We start from the raw sequence: 22713 nt of genomic DNA on the forward strand, positions 1-22713 counted from the left end.
TGGGCTGGGAAGTGGCACATGAGGGTCAACACTGATAAATGTAAGGTTATGCACATGGGGAAGAAAAGTCCGGGCTTGGATTATGTATTAAATGGGAGAACACTTGGGACGACTGACGTGGAAAAGAACTTGGGAGTCTTAATTAACAGTAAATTTAGCTGTAGTGACCAGTGTCGGGCAGCTGCAGCCAAGGCTAATAAAATCATGGGGTGCATCAATAGGGGCATAGATGCCCACGACAAGGAAATAATTCTACCGCTGTACAAATCACTAGTCAGACCACACATAGAATACTGTGTACAGTACTGGGCACCAGTGTACAAGAAAGATATAGTGGAGCTGGAGAGGGTTCAAAGACGGGCAATCAGAGTATTACGGGGAATGGGAGGACTACAGTACCCAGAAAGATTATCAGAATTAGGGTTATTTAGTTTAGAAAAAAGAAGGCTTAGGGTAGACCTAATAACTATGTATAAATATATCAGGGGGCAGTACAGAGATCTCTCCCATGATCTATTTATACCCAGGACTGTATCTATAACAAGGGGGCATCGTCTACGTCTTGAGGAAAGAAGGTTCTACACCAGCACAGACGGGGGTTCTTTACTGTAAGAGCAGTGAGACTATGGAACTCTCTGCCAGAGGAGGTGGTCATGGGGAACTCTGTAAAAGAATTTAAAAGGGGTCTGGATGCATTTTTGGAGAATAATAACATTACAGGTTATGGATTCTAGATCTATATCAACTTAGTAGGGACTCATTCGGGTTATAGGTTGAACTTGATGGACTCTGGTCTTTTTTCGACCTTATGAACTATGTTACTCTCCTGGTCACTGTTATTTCAATATTTAGTGGATAGACTTCTACATACCATAGCACTTTGGTCACTGAGGATGCATGGGCTATATTCCCGCTTATGCAATAGTCGCTTGTAACACTATGGAAATGAGTCTCTCATATGGTAATGATAACAGGTCTCTCACACATCCTGGTGTTGTGCTCATATTCAGGGTTGGTAGATTATTCACAGATTTATATACTAGATTTTAGGTCATTCATCAGTCCACACTATACATTCGTCCAATGTTTGTCACTAGGGAAAGCATGCCATGAATATCAATAAAGTGCAGAGTCCAAAAGTGCCTATGTGCAGCAGTAATTAATGACCATTTCAAGATCCACCTGATGTTGTGCTTATATTCAGGGTTGGTAGATTATTCGTAGACTGATATACTAGATTTTAGGTCATTCATTAGTCCAATGTTTGTCACTATGGAAAGCATGCCATGAATATCAATAAAGTGCAGAGTCCAAAAGTCCCTATGTGCATCAGCAATTAATGACCATTTCAAGATCCACTACTTGTATTCACATAGTTCATTGCTTAGAGTGGCATTGATTTTGCATTTATCCTATAAGGTGCAAGGTTTCAATGTGCATGTGCACACAGTACAACCAAACTTTTTGTGCATATTCAGCATAGTGCAAAGAAAAAACTGTTGTCCCGGGCTTGCTTCATCCCTCGCATGGTCTTATTAAAAGATTATATACATACGATTCAACGCGTTTCTCACTGTCCGTTCATCAGGAATTGCTTTGGCAGTGATTGCTTTTCATTTACCATAGCGCTTAGTGCAGCATGGCGTGCAGGGCTCTGATGGCGACTGTGCACTTAATAGGCATTTCTGTGTTCCTCTTATGCCTCCAGAGTAAAATTTCTAATAAATTAGCTATGTCCCTTTTCTTCCCCCCACTGCACTGGGTACTAGGTATTAGAAATTTAATTCTGGAGGCTTTTTCAACCCCTGATATTTACTGCTATGGGTATACAGTTCTTACACCTCCATAACATGGTGACCTTTAATTACCATTCATAGTCTTCCCGTTGCAATTTATTGTACAAGTAGTTGCCAGTTTTTATTGGTTTCCCTCTAATATACATATATGTAAATAATAAAGTAGGTTTTCTCAGGCTCTAGATTAAACTTAATTGGTCCATGTTAATTAAGTACGAAATTACACTATGTGTATAATTTAGTAATACATCAACACAGAGTTTAATAGTTTCCCTCTACTAAAACATGTGTTTCCTCTAGCCAGCGGCATTTGACACGCATACAAAGTGGTTGCCGAAATACGCAAATTAAAGCAAGGCTTGTAGCGCATTGACTGAGCTCCCTCCCGATTCCCTACCCGCTGTACGATCAGCTCTATGTACATACTGATACGGCGTTTGTTGACTATTGCATAAGCGAGAATATATCCCATGCATCCTCATTGACCAAAGTGCTATGGTATGGAGAAGTCTATCCATTAAATATTGAAATAACAGTGACTAGCAGAGCTTTAATCTATTAACGCGTAAGTGCAATATCAACCTTGGGGGCTATGGTCCTCAATATCTTCCATTTATGTATTGGATATATGTGGTCTTAAAGGGGTATGCCGGCCCTAGACATCTTAACCCCTACCCAAAGGATAGGGGCTAAGGATAGGCTGCCACGGGCCCTCCCATAGACTTGCATTGTGGGGGCGGGATGCAATGTCACGAGGGGGCGGATCAATGACATCACAATACTCTGGACCCTGTATGGTGAGTCAACAGACACGGAGCGATCTTCGACAAGTGGGTGCAGAAGAGATCGCGGGGGTCCCCAGTGGCGGGACTCCCGTGATCAGACATTTTATCCCCTATCCTTTGGATAGGGGATAAGATGTCTAGGGCCGGAGTACCCCTTTAAGTAAACAACTACAACGTCAATGTGAACCTAGCCTTAGAGTACATAACAACTTAAAGGGTTACTTTCATTAGCTGGATTTCACTGTGTGGAGTCACTATACAGCTGTCCTTACAGTTTATGATGTTTCATTCAGAGTCAATATTTTGACTAAGGCTGCTTTCAAACTATATCATTTCTCCATTTTAAAGACCAGTTAAAATGTTCCATTAAGGTAACCCTTAAACGGCCGTTACAAAATCCCATACAGTCGTTATGGGACAAAATGAGTGCATGTAACGTTTTTCTCCCGTCACAAAATAACGTCCGTTATTCATAACGGCATTAACGGATCATAACGGCTAATATAATATCTCTCATCCTTTTACACTTGATACCTTATTTTGACAAAGTTAAAACAGAATTGTAGAAATACTTGCAAACTTACTTAAAAAGTAAAACTAAAATTTCAAATGGACATAAGTATTCAGACCCTTTACTAAGACATGAGAAATTTAGCTCTGGGGCCTCTTATTTCTCTTCATCATCTCTGAGATGTTTCTACACCTTGATTGGAGTCTGGTTGGGATAAATTCAGTTGATTGAACATAAGGCCTCAGAGCTGACAATGTATATCGGAACAAAAACCAAGTCATGAGATGGAAAGAACTGCCTGTAGAGCCCAGAGACAGAATTTTGTGGAGGCCAAGATCTGGAGAAAGGTAATTTTTAAATGCAATGTTTGTAACAACCAGGAATCTTACTAGAGCTGGTTGCATCCCCAAATAAGAGAGGTGACCAAAAACCCAATGGTCACTCTGGATGAGCTCCAAAGATCTTGTCTGCAGATGGGAAAACTTCCAGAAGGTTAACCATCACTGCAGACCAAAACTAATCTGGACTTAATGGTAAAATACAGAGATATTATTAATGGCAATCTCATCCAGAGTGCTCTGGACTGAAGGGGACCCAGCCAGAGCCATGACTTGAACCTAGTTGAACATCTCTAGAGGGACCTTAAAATGGCTGTCCACTGATGGTCCCCATCCAACCAGACAGAGCCTGGGAGGATCTCCAGAAAAGAAAGGCAGAAAATACCTAAAGGTGTGCAAACATTGTGGCATCATACACAAGATGACTGAAGGCTTTAATTGCTGCCGTAGGTGCTTCAACTACCAGTACTAAGTTCAAAGTTTTAGTTTATACAAAGCTTTCTACCATTCGGTTTTCATTTTATCATTATGGGGTATTTAGTGCAGAATGATGGAGGATTTTTTTATTGTAGCACAAGGCCGCAACATAACTAAATTTGAAAAAAATAAATGGGTCTGAAAACTTTCCCAATGCACTGTATATATTAGCGGAATGTATATCATCACCCACATCACCATTTCTTTGTGGGCTAAAACAAAGATTCCCTAAGGCTTGGCTCATACATAGTTTTAATATGTGATCCTCATGTTGGTCAATATTTGTAGCTAAAACCAGGCATGAAACAGACATACAAAAAACTATAATGTGTGAACCCAGCATAATAGGCATTTCAAAGTTTCTACCAGTTTTTAGTGTGGTACTGGTCTCCTTGACCTACTTATCTGCTGCACAGGTTGCAGATATGCTAAAGCAGCATATCCATGAACTTAAAGGGGTTATCCAGGAAAAAACTTTTTTTCATATATCAACTGGCTCCAGAAAGTTAAATAGATTTGAAAATTACTTCTATAAAAAATTCTAAATCCTTTCAGTACTTATGAGCTGCTGAAGTTGAGTAGTTCTTTTCTGTCTAAGTGCTCTCTGATGACACGTATCTCGGGAACTTTCCAGAGTAGAAGCAAATCCCCATAGCAAACCTATTCTACTCTGTGCAGTTCCCGAGACAAGCAGAGATGTCAGCAGATAGCACTGTTGCCAGACAGAAAAGAACAACTCAACTTCAGCAGCTGATAATTATTGGAAGGATTAAGATTTTTTAATAGAAGTAATTTACAAATCTGTTTAACTTTCTGGAGCCAGTTGATATATATATATATATATATATATATATATATATATATATATATATATATAAAAGTTTTTTCCAGGAATACCCCTTTAACACTGGTTGGTATTCCTGCAGTTAGGCTGGGACAGCATCAATCAACATGTGATCATTGCAAAATGACGGCATACTGACTCTAAGAATTCTATGGTCACATGTACACTCACCACACTGTCACAGCAATATTCTGCCATCCTGACAACTGTAAAATTACCTCACCTCCTATTTATAAATAGGAGCATCATACATGATTCACATAAAAGATAACAGCAAATTAATTTCATTGTAAGGCTCTTTTCATACTGAATTTTACAGTCCATCAAAGGTATACTTTTGGAGAATATTGTGATGTATACTTGCCATAGTATACAAAAAATCCAAAATGGAGAAGCACCGTGGAGAGGCTAATAGCCAAGATTCTTGATCTGTATGGGTGCTCAGCTCCAGTCCCAAAATCAATGTAGCAAAAGGCAGAAGCGGCACTTTAAGGATAGGTGAAAAAAACATGGATATTTATTCACACATCTGTATACAAATATCCTTATATACAGATCTGTGAATAAATATCCACCTTTTTTTCACCCATCCTTGGAGTGCCGCTTCTGCCTTCTTGCCATAGTATAGATGCCAAAGTAAACTATAGTCATACAGTGGCATCCATCCTGGTTTTGGCAATAATAGTGACCAGACAAGGCCAGAAATGAAGACCAAATACCAACCAAAATATTTATTTTTCCGAACTTTTGGTGCACTACAAATGAAAAAATATTTACAATCTCAGTGTACCAAAAAATCCATGGAAAAAGAAGATGGGATACTTTCAAATTGCTTGGGTCAGGCACTGAGGGAATCTGTGCCTATGCAAAACACATTGTAAACCAGCAATGCTTTATAGATTGCTAGTTTACTGTGTAATCTGCTTGCTGCCAGTGGGTCCTCTGCTAAAGCAGAGGGTGCGCCAGGTTTTTGATGCATGGACAACTAATTTTGCACTTGAACAAATTTTGAGCACATAGGCATAACTAACGCAAGCACATTTACAAAGTGTCTGCGCCAAAACTGCAGATCTGAACAAAATAATAACAGTTTTAGTATATTCCTCCCATAATGTGTCAATTATAGGAATTCTAGTATAATACGACCACCTTGGAGATTGGTTCTAAAGATAGTAAGAAGAAATGATTTCTCTACCTCTGGACCTTACCTCAACTATCTTACTATGAATCACTCCCATATCATACTATAAATAAATAACTGTTGTAAAAGTTGGAATAAACAGAATTATATCACACGAACTTACCTTTTGCTCCTCTTAAAACAAAGCCAAATCCTTCCAGTTCCCTCTTTTGCAGTCGAGCAACTTTCTCCTGGATGACATAATCACTGCAGAAATCCAAGATAAGAGATCAATAGAAATGACCATGTAGCTCTTTTTCCACAAATCTGAAGCTTTGCATTGTGCCCATCTGCATAGACTCTGTGCACATGCCATTAATCCAGTCATACGTTAGAAAACCAAACCAAAGTGAAATTATTATTACAGCATGGTGTTTTTTTTATTTACCCTTGCATTTTACATACTGAAAATAACTATATAATACTCTTACCTATGTGAAGTGAAAGAGTCATAGGATCCAACTGTGTAATGTCTGAAGAGACGCTTTGTCCGATCTTCACGAGTTTCTAAAAGACATGCCCTCTATGTGTGAGTCAGACTGAAGTTCTACCACATTTTACTATGTAGATTTAATGCACAATCTGATACAATATAAGTTGCATCTTTATATAGTTAAATTATTAGGAATAAAAATCATCCAGCAATAGTTGCCTAGTAATTGCCTTGAATTTAATTTTCTGTATAGCTCATCAGGTCTCCCCGTAGATTTCTGTTAGTCATACCTTGACGTGGATCTGGCTGCCTCATCTGCACTTCCTCCACACAGTCTGCTGGAAACCATCCACTCCGACCCTTCACTGATCCTTCCCAAAACCCGCCTTCACCAATACTCAGCACTGTAAATTAAAAGCAGTCAAAAAATGAGGCAGTCATAAGAAATGTGAACCCACAGTTAAAGGGGAACTCCCGGTGGAAAACATTTTTTTTTTAAATCAACTGGTGCCAGAAAGTTTAAACAGATTAGTAAATTACTTCTATTTAAAAATATTAACCCTTATAGTACTTTTTAGCAGCTGTATGCTACAGAGGAAATTATTTTCTTTTTGAATTTTTTTTTGTCTTGTCCACAGTGCTCTCTGCTGACACCTGATGCTCGTATCAGGAACTGTCCAGAGCAGGAGAAAATCCCCATTGCAAACCTATGCTGCTCTGGACAGCTCCTGACATGGAAAGAGGTGTCAGCAGAGAGCACTGTGGACAAGACAAAAAAATAAATAAAATAATTTCCTCTGTAGCATACAGCCGCTGAAAAGTACTGGAAGGGTAAAGATTTTTTAATAGAAGTCATTTACAAATCTGTTTAACTTTCTGGCACCAGTTGATAAAAAAAAAATATATATATATATATATATATATATATATATATGTTTTCCACCGGAGTACCCCTTTAAAGGGACACAATTGTAAAGGTAAAAATCACTTGATAAGATACAATCAATATAAAACATGTCGCCTTTTCTGTTATGTTTTTTTGAGCTTTAATGTTTGACTAAAAATGTAGAGATGAAAATATCCATTACAGTGATGTCTCCATTCTAGGGAAAATAGTAGATCCCAGAGGTAAAATTCACATCTATGAGACATTTATGACATGCCTTATATGTCTAAAGCTAGGTTCACACTTTAGGCCATCTGTTATGCCATCCATTTTTGTTAAATCCGTTAATGTAGATAAATGGATTTGTTTAAACAGTTGTCAAAACGCAGATATGAACCTAGCCTAGGGTGGGAATACCCCTTTAAGTAATCTCCGGCTCGTCTGGCACTAGGAAGATCATTTAGCCATACACATTACATAAAAAGCCAACAATACACAGATGATTTATGGTATAGCAAATCCTTGCTTCAAGTGAAGATTTTCCTCAAAAACATTACTGATGATATTTGCAATATACTGTAGTAGAACAATATAGGTCTGTACATGTGCAACCGCATCTTTTTTTTTTACTAGTAAAAGGAATCTGTCAGCTGCAATTCAGATTTCAGACTGCTGCTGCCAGATAGCTGTAAGGACAAGGTGACACATGGTTCCCATCATATGTCTGTCTGTGCTTCCATAATGTAGAAAAGTGTTGTTATTTTCTGATGCGAAGAGTCAAATAGGTGTTCCCAAGCCCCTGAAATGCTGAGGACTGGAACACCACCTTGTTACCCCTCTCCCATTCCTGTCCCTGCTTGACTGACAGTCAGTTGGAGGCCGAGCTCTGTTCCAAGAACAAATTTTGGGCCAGTGAACTATAATATCTTCCCTATATTCAGGAACTTTAAAGTTAAAATGGACAAGAGCCAGGATAAAAGCAAACAACCTTTCAAGGAGAAGCAAACATTGATGTGTTTTGTGTCATATGAAACTTCTATCATATGACACTTCTACCATATGACACGAAACGTGTCAATGTTTGCTTCTCCTTGAGAGGTTGTTTGCTTTTATCCTGGCTGTTGTCTGTTGTGATATAAATTCCTGAATAAAGTGAAGATATTATAGTTCGCTGGCCTAAATCTTGGTTGTTGCTATTGGAGTTGGGGCCGTGCTGACTGGACGAAGTGAGCGGATAATTTCTTCTACCATCACCGAGCCCTGTTCATAAATCTTATTCCTGTGCTGTGCATACAAATTGTGTACAGGCATGAGATTTGTAAACAGGGTTCTGCTTCCAGCTGACTGTCAATCAAATAGGGACAGGGGTAAGGAGCAAGGAGGTGTTCCAGCCCTCAGCATTTCAGAGTCTTGGGAATGCCTCTTTAACTCAGTTGGCACAAGAGATTAAAAGCATTTTTCTATGTTATGAAAGCACAGACAGATGTATAAATGAAGCCATATGTCTCCTCGCCATTGTCTCCTCATTGCTCACCTCCCCAGTCCTTGGGGGCTGGCTTGACAAGAAATGTTGCTGCAAGCCAAGCTATTATGTAAGTAAATTGCTTGTCTTTGGCAGGTGAGGGAACTAGAAGGACATGACAAGATAAGACAGAAGTCAAATTGATGATAACTTCCAGTGGGGGCTGAGGTGAGTCCCTCCCAAGCAAAGAAACTATTTACTTTCACCCACAAAAGTATAACTGATGATAACAATTAGATTGAACCCCCAATTTGTGTGCTAGGAATACCAATTTAAATAATAATTTTATTTTATGTTAAAATCAAAACATTATGTTAAATTGAAATGAAGAAAAATTGCACAAAAGCAGTGAATCAAATAGGTACATATAATAGAACTGAAGCATCCTAGTTTTCCTAAAAATAAAAATAAAAAAAATAACTGGAGGGCTAGCTACGGAGCTTGTAGTCTCCATCTGTCATAGTACTTAGTGCCTATAATCACTATATCAATAGAACTATCCTGTATTTTTATGGACAAATGTACTTCAATGACATTCAGACCTTAGCATGAAATTCTACCTGAAATAAACTTGGGTGGAGAAGTTTATTGTTGCTAAAAACAAGGCCAGACATAATAATAGGAAAGAAGTAGTATTTATTTCAGCGATATACTGGTTGGTTAATAAACTAGGACAGAAGAGAATTCAGGAGAGTACAGGAAAGGGTAGCTTATAGTAACATGCAAAGGGGGGAAAAAATGGATTAGACATTCACGAATAGGAATAAAGGTTGGGTTTAAACAAAAAGCAGGAAATATTAATAACAAAAAATAGCTCCAACTTCTTCCTCCATTTCTTGCAATTGTACCATGACAAATAACTGCTCAGCACATCCCCTCTACCAATGCTGACTGTAAGGTACTAGACAACTTTAATATACCATGTAAGAACCACAATAACTGGATAAATTCTGAAGCATTTGTTGCATGTGCCACTCTGAAATCCTGTAGTCATGGTAAGAAAACCATTTCTCATAAGCCCTTTTAAGAAGTTCTGTATTCAGGACACTAATCTCAAGTGAGAAGTGGTTAAATGGTTAAAAAGCACATCTCTTGCTCTGGAAGAGCAACACAACCCATAGACATGAATGGACACTGGGTAACTCCTAAATTCCCTTGTGCTGCCGAAACCAAAGAACACTTACTGCCTGGCTTCCCTAAAGGTCACAGTTGATCACCGGGAGTCCCAGTAAGGAAGCACCTTGTCTATTGTTGGTGGACTCTTTTAACAGGTAGGGATTGTCCAAAGCAGAGATCCCCTTTATTGTACCAAATAAATGAGAAACATTATGACAATAGAAGTTGATTATACGGCATATGTCAATTAAGGGAAAATCTAATAAAATATGAGTGTTAGGTCAGTTCAGGTTTCAGCTTCTATATATAAAGATATATATACAGCAACAGGAGAATACAGCAGCACACTGCTAGCACAAAGATATAGATAAAACATGAGTATATATATAAAACATGAGTATATAGATAGAACATGAAAAGCTATACAGCTGGAGTGCAATAAATGAAAATATGAAACTATGAAATTATGAGGTACTTAGCTTGCAAATTTGGCAGCCAAATAGTGTGGACCGTCCCACCACGGTAAGGTGACCTCATTCTGGGACGGACCCTACACTATGAATATGCCTCTGTGTGAACAGTACAGCAGGCATTGCAAGGTCTGAAACATCCAAGGCACCTTATATACACCTTAAAGAGGTGGGTGGGGTGCAAGAGCCAACATGGAGGTAGCCACTCCCCCGTATGTGTAATACAACCAAAGAATAAGTTGGCCAGCACTATTGATTCCAAACTATTGTAAAGAGCTGGCTTACAGGTGCAGGCTGCTGGGCTAAATATACAGCAACAGGAGAATACAGCAGCACACTGCTAGCACAAAGATATAGATAAAACATGAGTATATAGATAGAACATGAAAAGCTATACAGCTGGAGTGCAATAAATGAAAATATGAAACTATGAAATTATGAGGTACTTAGCTTGCAAATTTGGCGGCCAAATAGAGTGGACCGTCCCACCACGGTTGTCACGATGCCGGCTGGCAGGTAGTGGATCCTCTGTGCCAGAGAGGGATTGGCGTGGACCGTGCTAGTGGATCGGTTCTAAGTCACTACTGGTTTTCACCAGAGCCCGCCGCAAAGCGGGATGGTCTTGCTGCGGCGGTAGTGACCAGGTCGTATCCACTAGCAACGGCTCAACCTCTCTGACTGCTGAAGATAGGCGCGGTACAAGGGAGTAGACAGAAGCAAGGTCGGACGTAGCAGAAGGTCGGGGCAGGCAGCAAGGATCGTAGTCGGGGGCAACGGCAGGAGGTCTGGAACACAGGCTAGGAACACACAAGGAAACGCTTTCACTGGCACAATGGCAACAAGATCCGGCGAGGGAGTGAAGGGGAAGTGAGGTATAAATAGGGAGTGCACAGGTGAACACACTAATTGGAACCACTGCGCCAGTCAGCGGCGCAGTGGCCCTTTAAATCGCAGAGACCCGGCGCGCGCGCGCCCTAGGGAGCGGGGCCGCGCGCGCCGGGACAGGACAGACGGAGAGCGAGTCAGGTACGGGAGCCGGGATGCGCATCGCGAGCGGGCGCTACCCGCATCGCGAATCGCATCCCGGCTGGAGACGGTATCGCAGCGCACCGGGTCAGTGGAGCTGCCCGGAGCGCTGCGGTAGCGAGAGAGAAGCGAGCGCTCCGGGGAGGAGCGGGGACCCGGAGCGCTCGGCGTAACAACGGTAAGGTGACCTCATTCTGGGACGGACCTACACTATGAATATGCCTCTGTGTGAACAGTACAGCAGGCATTGCAAGGTCTGAAACATCCAAGGCACCTTATATACACCTAATAGAGGTGGGTGGCCACCAAATTTGCAAGCTAAGTACCTCATAATTTCATAGTTTCATATTTTCATTTATTGTACTCCAACTGTATAGCTTTTCATGTTCTATCTATATACTCATGTTTTATCTATATCTTTGTGCTAGCAGTGTGCTGCTGTATTCTCCTGTTGCTGTATATTTAGCCCAGCAGCCTGCACCTGTAAGCCAGGTCTTTACAATAGTTTGGAATCAATAGTGCTGGCCAACTTATTCTTTGGTTGTATTACACATACGGGGAAGTGGCTACCTCCATGTTGGCTCTTGCACCCCACCCACCTCTATTAGGTGTATATAAGGTGCCTTGGATGTTTCAGACCTTGCAATGCCTGCTGTACTGTTCACACAGAGGCATATTCATAGTGTAGGGTCTGTCCCAGAATGAGGTCACCTTACCGTGGTGGGATGGTCCACGCTATTTGGCCGCCAAATTTGCAAGCTAAGTACCTCATAATTTCATAGTTTCATATTTTCATTTATTGCACTCCAGCTGTATAGCTTTTCATGTTATAGCTATATACTCATGTTTTATCTATATACTCATGTTTTATCTATATCTTTGTGCTAGCAGTGTGCTGCTGTATTCTCCTGTTGCTGTATATTTAGCCCAGCAGCCTGCACCTGTAAGCCAGGTCTTTACAATAGTTTGGAATCAATAGTGCTGGACAACTTATTCTTTGGTTAAAGATATATATAGATACATAGATATAAACAAGAATATTTACACTGACAGCAGGTAAATGTGTTGAAAATAGAGGTTATATAACTATTTATTGTACAATACCTAAAGGTTTTTTAGTTCCATGAAATTTTCTACCAACAGTGGACAATGGCATAAATAACAATAAGAATATTCTCCATATCAATCCCTTGTTGCTCATGTGCTGACTCTTCCCTGGTGACACACTAATCTTTGTTTCAAAGGTTTCAGCAATGATGTAAGTGCCGTGCCCAGTCACTTGAAAGAGCTGGCAAGGGAGTGGCAAGAGACTGGTAAGGTCAGTATCAGGGCATGTTCACAGAGACAAAATCAGTGTGGTCGAAGAGGTGAAAAAGAAAAATTTTAGCTTCAAAACCAAGCTGTTGTGGCTTGGAAACCATCTATCACTTATTTCTAAGGTTTTTTCATGTGGTTTTTTTTCTGTTTGAAAAAAAAGTGACATGTCACTTCTTTGGTGAGGTGTTCTTGTTTTTTTCCAATTGAAACTGCCCCAAATGCTCCAAAATAAACAATCCTAAAAAACTGCAAAAGAAGTGGTTTCTGAGCAGTTTTTAAGGCAGATTTTATACATGTGGGTTTTGTCTGTGTGACCATTTCCTTACCTTTTTGTTAGCCCTTTAAAAAAAATCATGGAGCTAGAAAGTACTGTATTCTGTTGCTACAAAAAGTTTTTAAACTAGTCTTGGGGTGCATTCAAAATAAAAAATAAACCATACCAATCTTCCCTGATTCCTCGCAGTTGCTGGAGCGACGGACCCCAGTCCCAACTGCTCTCTGCTGCTTCCTTCCTGTTTTGTCGTGTCACCCCTGCAGAAAATGCATGCTCAGCCAATCGCTGGTCACAGCGGTGATCTGCCTTATCCAGTTATTTTTCATGCATCCTGAGGCCAATTAAAAAAAAAAAAGTTTGTAGTGCTGGACCCACCCTAGACAGAACAAAAGCTTTAGGTACAGGATCCTGCGCAGATTTTATGCGCAGTATTGCCTGGCTTCTAACTGCCGAAATTGACAGATGGATCAACCCCACTAAGCTAAATATACAGGTGATTAGTGTGGGTGATCCTGAGTAATCCATAATTTTCATTACCTAAATCCATTCAGCTGTTCCTGAGATACAGAACAATCTAGCAATATGCAAAATAAGTCTTAAAGATGTATTCCCGGATTTTTGCTTCTTTGAATGTAAGACGGGCAGTGAAGTTAGCCTATTTACTAATATACTTCACTTACCTATGCTTGGTGACTGGTATAAATGTTCTTTGTCTTTCTTTTCCCCGTAAATTAATTCTCTATTTTCAGCTTGCTGTGCGGCCCGGGACAATACATCTCAAGTCAAGTTCTAAAAGGGGGTGTGGCTGCTTTGTCTGTTGTGTGTGAAGCCAGCCTCTGATGACGTTACCGGCAGACATGTGCGTGTATTCATCATCACACAGATCCAAGGCTTGTGTGTTAGGTTGTGCTGTGGTGCAATGGGTGGGGCAACAGATGTCAGGAAGGGAAATAATTCACCTCCTACGTTGAAACAAGGGATCCTGGGGATTGTAGTCTGAGGGAGTCCACAGAGACAGGAAGTAGCCAATTCCCAAAAACATACTAGCAGTATGATGAGTGACACATGACACACCCATTTACCACAAACACAAGCACAGATCCTTGGTAAGCATGCCCATTACTGTATGACACTTAGTTACTAAAGTCAACTTATGTTGGATAACCCCAGGGGTTGGCAACATAGGGGGAGATAGATTTCAAACCGACCTCCAGTGCAGTTAAAGGTTCATTTGCATATTGCAAGATTGTGCTATATCTCAAAACGGCTGTATGGATTGGGGAAGGACAACATTGCTTTAGTCAAGATCATCCACACAAACCACCCTTATATTCAGCCTAGTGGGGTTAATCCATCTGTCATTTTTCCTTCAAGGCATTAAGATATCAATAGAGAGATCCTAAATGTAATCCTGTACAATTGTCAAAAAGAGTCAAAGCTTTTTAATACCTTCTGTGTTGTCATTTCAGTCATTGTGTCAGAAATTACCCAAATGGCAATTTTCAATGTGTACCTAACTACCAGGTAGCAAGTGCATCTAATAAGATCTACCAGGGAAGAAAAGTACACCTAAAAAAATACCTTTTTTCACTTCCAGACAATAATTTCCAAGTCCTATCATCAAAAGGATGTCATCAACGTGGCATTATGTGATGACTGATCAAAGCCCCAGGGACTTCTCTATTGAGAACTTCTCATAATATAGAAGATGTTCAACTAAATATCTAAATCTCTTAATCCACAAAGATTAAAGAGGAAATAACCAAAATGTCCTGCTGGACACGAATCAGACCACTCATTGAACAAATCCTATGAGCTGTTCAAGGAGAGATGACCTTCACATTGAAAATATCACACAATGATGTTATGATTAATAAATAAAGTGAAAAGAAGGCCAGATTATATCTGGTAAATAATAGGCATGTTACACTGGAGAAATGAATACTCTGTAGAGTGTCCTTTACAATTATGAGGTCACTATTATAGAAAAACTGTTTTACAATAGAAATAAATCATTCTGAAAAAAGCTGGGCTAAAGACAATCATATGGGGATTAAAAGATACAAGTAGAAAGGAAAAAGACCAAGGGATCCAGGCGCTGCTTCATCCAAAAGTACTCCAAAAGATGCAAAGTGGAATTATAACCATAGAGCTTTTATTAATACATACACTTCCATACACTTCCTTGATTATCTGAGGAAGGGGAAAGCCAGCCCCGAAAAGCGTCTAATCCTGTAATATCTATGTATTAATAAAATCTCTTTGGTTATAATACCACTTTGCATCTTTTGGAGTAATTTTAGATGAAGGAGCGCCTGGATCCCTTGGTCTTTTTCCTTTCTACTTGTATATACGTTGCAACAGTTGGGGTTGCCCCCTTCCTGTGACCATAAGGCTGACCATGTCTTCCTACTACATCTGGTACCCCTTGGTAGGGGCGATATGTGCAGCTTATTTGCTTTTACATGAGCAGCCACCTAGACTGATTGCCTGGGTGTTATATCCACTGCTCTTTATAGGATTCCCCACCATGAGGGAAATACACTAGGCGCTGCCTCCCGGTTTTCCTTTTGTCTTTCTACTTCTATACATAGGGATTAAAAAGCCTTCTTGGAGTTAAAGTCATACTACGTCCCTCTGTTTTTGGGGTCATGTCCTGCCATCCCAGAACAGTCCCTCATATACCACTTTTGATTTCAACTTCCTAGCTCTGCACACTTTGCTTGTTGCAAGGAGCCACCACCCGACCCACACTAACGCACTCACTGTACAGCCTGGAGCTGACACGAAGGGTCCATAGGGAAGTGGGTGGGCTCTGTTAAATAACATCACTGTATATTACCAAACCTCCCCCTGCACTGTACTATCCCCGGACCCCTTCCACACATCTTCACTATGGGGGAGAGGAAGAGAGCACAGAGCCAACTGTGAGGAAGAAAAGGCAGCTGAATTGTAGGGCTCCTGGAGCTTTTTCATAAAAAGTAAGTGTCCATGTGCTTGTATATACGTATACGATTGTGTGTCTGTCTGTCTATCTATCTATCTATAGACAGATGTAATTTCACCCACTATCACAGACTCCCCCCCCCCCCCACTGCTGATTTCTTTAGGATGGCTATTTAAGCGGTCTCCAGCCACCTCCTCCCCACTTCAGGTTTCTTTTTTCTACCTTCACCCTGCTATTCTCTAAGCTATTGTCCTCCACATTGGTTAGTAATGCTTTTATCCTTGACTAATTTTTTATAGAACCATTAGCCCTGAAGCTTTTGTCACATTTGTTTTGTACATATTTATGCCATTACATGGTGCCATTGCAGTGTATTGTGTTTTCCTTGTCAGTCAATATGATTGAGCCAAATATAGCACATGAAATGATGTTATGTAAATCTTCTGCTTACAGTATTTTCAACCTAAGAAAGAAAATACTGGTACAATAAAAGCATTTAATGTCTGTATTTGTTTCCTGATTCCTTAGTTACTTTTTTTCTTTTATAAATGTAAAAAAAAAAAAAAACACTGATTCATGTAGAAAATCATCCAAGTCACGGCCCATGCTGAAGGATCCTCCTTGTGTGAATTAAATGGTGGCTTCAAAAACGTGGTCAGTCAAAAAAAATAGCTTTTTTTAAATCAATTTATAGTCTCAGTTCCCCATTTCCAACAGAGTGAGAGATCACTCAATTGTTTGTATATCCCTTTTAATACATCATTTTTGTCTACACACCCCATTATTACTCAGGGCGATGTGCAGCTATTCGCAATGATTTTATTGGCTGCACATAAGATGTGGTTGGCTGACATGAGAGTGTTTTCTCATTCATCAGGTGATCACTGACCCTTTTCCTTGCGCTGATTATTGGGTATAAGCTGTCCTACAAGCGCTCATTCGTTTGATAATAGTCTTGTGTAAAAATGTCTTAAAGGGGTACTCCGGCCCTAAGACATCTTATCCCCTATCCTATCCTTTGATAGGGGATAAGATGTCTTAGGGACGCAGTACCCCTTAAAAGTGTGACTGCTTGACCCTACCTTTTTGGCAACACTGTTCCTGCCCAACTTACTATTTAGGGAAAAGTATAAAAAGCAAACTAAATAGTACAACTCCTTATATATCTTGGGGACAGGAGGGCATAGCAAAAAAATAAAAAACAACACCTTCGATATCTGAGCATCCAAGGCTATAAAATGATACAAAAACCCTAATAATCACAGGTCCTCTAGAACATGATCACATACATTGCTGTCATTTGGACCTCTTGAACATGATCACATACATTGCTGCAATTTTGACTATTTAATGAACTACTAAGGCATAACAATAGACAACTACGAAGGCAAAATAAAAGGTACATACGTTTGTTTTGCTATAAATAACTCTCCAGTTTTCTGTACTAAAACAGAGCATCAGTTTAATGATATGCCTGTTATATGCAATTTCCCAAAATAACTGCTGTTAACCTTAAGTATGGACAAAAGGAAAAGATAGAAGAAGACATCAATTAGAATAAACTGAGCGGATGATAAACAGCAGATAATTCAGCTGGCAGATATTCTTTTTTCTATGTTGACCGCTCCAATCTGAAAAAGTTACGATCAAAGTTTCCCTAGACATGCGGTTATTCATATCAAATTAACTGTGATAATTCTTATGACGGTTTTGTAAATGGGATCTAACATGTTAACAATTAATTCACAGGCCACAGAGTTGGTTTATATTTAGACATGGCTGAAATTAGAAATTAAGTTTTTTGTTTTTCTAGAAATAAAGTGAGGATACCTGAAGGCAAAGTTGCATGAAGGTGGTTATTTATACATGTCACTGGAGTGAACTTCTATAGGTAGAACATTGTGTGATTTCACAAAAAAAAATTATTTTGATAGCATGAAGATGTGCATTATATATTTTTTTTTATCTAATTTGAGGATGAAGGGCAAATCTAGCATTGCATCTGTCTCAGCATTTTTGAGAGAACAAGCTCTTGATGTAGCTGCTTGTGGTGAATACAAATTTCCTCTTGATGTTTTTTTTCAGTGTATTTTAGATTTTGTAAGTAAGCTCCTACATGAAGTTTTTACATTAAAGGGGTACTCCAGCGTTTGAAAGACTATCCCCTATTTACAGTTCCTGAAGCTTACTGGAGTTCCTAATGCTGATTATACAGCTCCTGTCACACAGTTATGATGGGGGAGATAGCAGTTCACCCTCCCTGACAGTACACTTAGGCTAGGTTCCCATTACAAAGTTTTCGGGCAGACAAAACCTTGCCGGATATTCGAAGTGCGTCCAGCGCTGACTGCATCAGTCGGCACTAGGACCGCACAGACATTGTCTATTCCCATAGACAGCAATGTCTGCGGCACGGATTCCGCGTAAGGAATTAGCAATTCTTTTGGCTGTAAAAGTGGCTGACCTTATGTGCAGTGGAATCCCATTGTGAGAAATGGGATCTGCTGCATCGCAATTTCCGCATTGAAATTCCACTCGGAAATTCTGTAGTGTGAACGTAGACTTATGGTCTTTTAGCTTATTCAGGTGAGGACATTACAGTGTCTTTCCAACAGTCAGAGATAGTACTGGCTACAGCTGCCCATGTGATGTGGTGCTGATGTATCATTGGATTAATAGCAAAGAGAACAGAGGGAGAAAAAACTGAATGAAAATTTTTTTTTCCTCTGGCCTGCTTCTTTAAATGAGTATAAATGTGAAAAGGGACAAAATTATCTCTATAAAGTGATATAAAATAACGGGGGAGATTTTCAAAATCTGTCCAGAGGAAAAATTGCTGAGTTGCCCATTACAACCAATCAGATCGCTTCTTTCATTTTCCAGAGGTCTGCTGTTAGCCACCTCCATGATATCCTTTGTAGCGAAGGTTATTTACTTACGCATGCCTTTATGTGCTGGTTATTGGCTTTGCTCTGGTTCTGCCCTGAAGCACATGACCATCGCTCATAATTGCTGAAAGCTTCTCTTTCTCTATTCATTCCAATGAGGCAATCTTTAATTTTTGTTTTTAAATGGGTTTTGCCACAACAATCATTTTAACCTTTGTAAACCATCAATATGAGAAGTCATATAAGTTAGGTAAAAGTTAGTCAGCCTCTGTGACTGCCAGCAACACAGAAAACAGGGGTCCCAAATCCATATTATTAGCTAGAAAGCAGAACAAATGTTTGCTATAGAGATAAAAGATCCAACCTTGCTCATTGAAATGTTATTGGACACTCCCCTTCGCAGCAAAATGTGAACTGCAAGGCTCGGGTGACAAAATACTGCATCTGGGCTCATTCACACTGGCGGATCCACAGTGTATTTTACGTTGCGATGGACCCCTAAAGTGTGCCTCCAGATGTGCCTGCTAGGAGCAATCCACCATTACGCGCAGACACACTGCTGCGATGTGCGAGTTGCCACGCGCATGCGTGGTGTGCTCGAACACATCGTGGCCGCTCCCCCTGCTTCCTGAGCTAGGCTGAGAGCAGCTGCAATGTGTGTGAGTATATTGCACATGCGCGTGGCGACTCGCCGCTCCGGATTGCCGCTCTGGATAGTTCCTGACATGGACAGAGGTGTCAGCAGAGAGCACTGTGGTCAGACAGAAAAGAAATTCAAAAAGAAAACAACTTCCTCTATAGTATACAGCTGCTAAAAAGTACTGTAAGGGTAAAGATTTTTTAATAGAAGTAATTTACAAATCTGTTTAACTTTCTGGCACCAGTTGATAAAAAAAAAAAAATAAATGTCCACTGGAGAACCCCTTTAAGGATAATGCTGGCCAAGTTATGTACAACTTTCAACCAAAAATCCAGCAAAGTGCCATGTAGTCTTACCCTTAGAAAGAGGAGCATGCAAGCTATAAACATATTTCCTTAGAAAAGTATCTAAATATACCAAAGTAGAAAATTTCTACTAATATAACTTACGCTAAACAACCTTTCTCTGGTTTAAAGGACTATTATATATTTTTACTCTCTACACCACTCTTGAGAATATCTGTATGTCCTGTACTTGACATTTTCATACAGCTTTCTTGCACATAATTGGACAAGATACACAAAAGTGTGAAAGAGTCTTAAAAGCAAAGCAATGAAGCATAATCTATTTTTCAGTAAGGTTCTAAAAGAACATTAATAACCACAATATGGACAAATGCTTCCAGAATTCCAATAAACACATTTAACTAACTACAAAAAAAATATTTTAACCCCATCTCTTAATGTGAAATGAGACTGGACTTTGGAGCTCATAATTCTAGAATATTGCTAAATTTCTGAGCCCCAAGTAGTCTGCACATCACAAATGCTTTATGTCTACACAGTGCATATCCAGAAACAAAAGAGCTTCTTATAGGGTCATACACCTGAAAAGATTGTGTAGGCACAATATCAATTAGTGGAGCAGCCTTCCAGGAGTCAGTAGTGGGGTAAAACTCCAGCCATCTCGGTCTGAGTCACTGGAGTTCCATGACCAAATTCTTATATATCAAAGATATGGCAATTATTCAGTGGATGCCAAAAACGTGTTTCGAGGATGAAAACGTCTCTTCTTCAGATGAAGTCCTTGCTTGGCTTTCACTGAATAAAGACCATGGGGGAGATTTATCAAAACCTGTGTAGAGGAAGAGTTACCAATAGCAACCAGTCACATTGCTTCTTTCATTAACCCCAGGCCCATTTTTGACTTAAGGACAAGGCGAAGTTTATTTTTGCATTTTCGTTTTTTATTTCCATCCACAGACCCATATGAGGGCTTGTTTTTTTTGTCACAAATGTTACCTTGTAATGACATCCCTTTTTTTTACCATAAAATGTATGGCGCAACCCAAAAAATATTACTTATGTTGGGAAAATTGAGAAGAAAACAGCAATTAGCAAATTTTGGAAGATTATGTTTTCACGGTGTACCTTTATGGTAAAAATGACATGTTTTCTTTTTTCTGTGGGTCAATACGATTAAAATGATACCCATGATATATGCTTTCCTATACTTGTACTGCTTAAAAAAATCTCAAACTATTTTAACAAAATTTGTATGTTTAAAATTGCCCTATTTTGACCACCTATAACTTTAAAATTTTTCCGTATACTGGGCGGTATGAGAGCTCATTTTTTTGATCTGTAGTTTTTATTGGTACCACTTAGGTTTTAATTTTTATAAATTTTTTATAAATTTTTTGGGAATAAAATGTGACAAAAAAGCAGCAATTTTGTATTTTTTTAATCTTTTTACGTTTACACCGTTCACCGTACAGGATAATCAACAATATATTTTGATAGTTCAGTCTTTTACGCATGCAGCTATACCAAATATGTTTATTAATTTTTTTTTACGCTTTTTGGGTAAAATCGGAAAACGGATGAGTTACATTTTTATTGGGGGAAGGGATTTTTCAAATTATTTTTTTACTTTTTTTTTACTTTTTTTGACACTTTAATAGTCCCCATAGGGGACTATCTATAGCAACCATTTGATTGCTAATACTGATCAGTGCTATGCATAGGGCATAGCACTGATCAGTGTTATCGGTCATCTTCTGCTCTGGTCTGCTCGATCTCAGACCAGAGAAGAAGACCCCTGGAGACGGACGGAGGCAGGTGAGGGGACTTCTGTCCGTTATTATGGATGATCGGATTTCTGCGGCAGCGCTGTGGGCGATCCGATCATCCATTTAAAATAGCGCACTGCCACAGATGCTGTGATCTGTATTGATCATGGCATCTGAGGGGTTAATGGTGGACATCCGCGCGATCGCGGATGTCCACCATTACCGGCGGGTCCCTGGCTGCTGATAGCACCTGGAACCTGCCTGCATGGCCTGAGCACCGGTCCTGTGCCCGCGGTCATGGTGGAGGGTAAATGTACGTCATGGTGCGTTAAGTACCACAGCACCATGACGTACATTTACGTCCATTGTCGTTAACCTCTTAAGGATGCAGGGCGTACCTGTACGCTATGCGCCCGGTATAAAACACAGGGTCACGTCCCAACCCACGTCATACCGGGTCGGTCCCATGGGATAATAGCGCACGGCACCGATCGTTGTGCCGCGTGTTATTAACACTTTAGACGCGACATTCAAAGTTAAAATGAAAGTAAAAGCTTCCTGGCAGCTCAGTCGGGCTGATCGGGACCATCGTGGTGAAATTGCAATGTCCCGATCAGCTAGAACGCGAGCAGAGGTCCCCTCACCTGCCTCAGTCACGTCCGATCGGCGATTGATTGCTCCAAGCTTGAAATCCAGGTTTGAGCAATCGACCACCGATTACACTAATCTTTGCTGTGTCAATGCACGGCAATGATGTGTATGAGATCAGTATGTGCAGTGAAATAACCACCAGGGGGGGCTATAACACTGCAAAAAAAAGTGTAAAAAAAAAGTTAATGAAGATCATTTAACACCTTCCCTTACAAAAGTAAGAATCACCCCCCTTTTCCCATTTAAAAAAAAAACCTGTGTAAATAAAAAGAAACATATGTGGTATCGCCGCAAGCGGAAATGTCGGAACTAAAAAATTCCAAAGTCCAAAATAGCGTATTTTTGGGTCACTTTTTATATCAAGAAAAAATGAATAAAAAGCGATCAAAAAGTCCGATCAATATAAAATTGTTACCGATAAAAACTAGATCACGGCGCAAAAAATTAGCCCTCATACCAGCCTGTACGCGGAAAAATAAAAAAGCTATAGGGGTCAGAAGATGACAATTTTTTTTAGAAGTAAAACAAAATCAAACCTATA

General features: G+C 39.9%; 1 protein-coding gene across 4 annotated transcripts in view; it reads right to left on the reverse strand.

The window, feature by feature from the left end:
• Positions 1 to 22713, reverse strand: part of SHANK3 (SH3 and multiple ankyrin repeat domains 3) — a 502635-nt gene that overhangs the window by 175866 nt on the left and 304056 nt on the right. For all 4 annotated transcript variants that reach the window (XM_056573015.1, XM_056573012.1, XM_056573011.1 and 1 more), the window contains exons 15-17: positions 6655 to 6768; positions 6363 to 6438; positions 6056 to 6138 (exon numbers count right to left, since the gene is read on the reverse strand). In XM_056573015.1, coding sequence (XP_056428990.1) covers positions 6056 to 6138; positions 6363 to 6438; positions 6655 to 6768 — 273 coding nt within the window. The remainder of the gene's footprint in view (positions 1 to 6055; positions 6139 to 6362; positions 6439 to 6654; positions 6769 to 22713) is intronic.

This window comes from Hyla sarda, chromosome 4 (genome assembly GCF_029499605.1).
Source record: "Hyla sarda isolate aHylSar1 chromosome 4, aHylSar1.hap1, whole genome shotgun sequence".
NCBI classification, from domain to species: Eukaryota; Metazoa; Chordata; class Amphibia; order Anura; family Hylidae; genus Hyla; species Hyla sarda.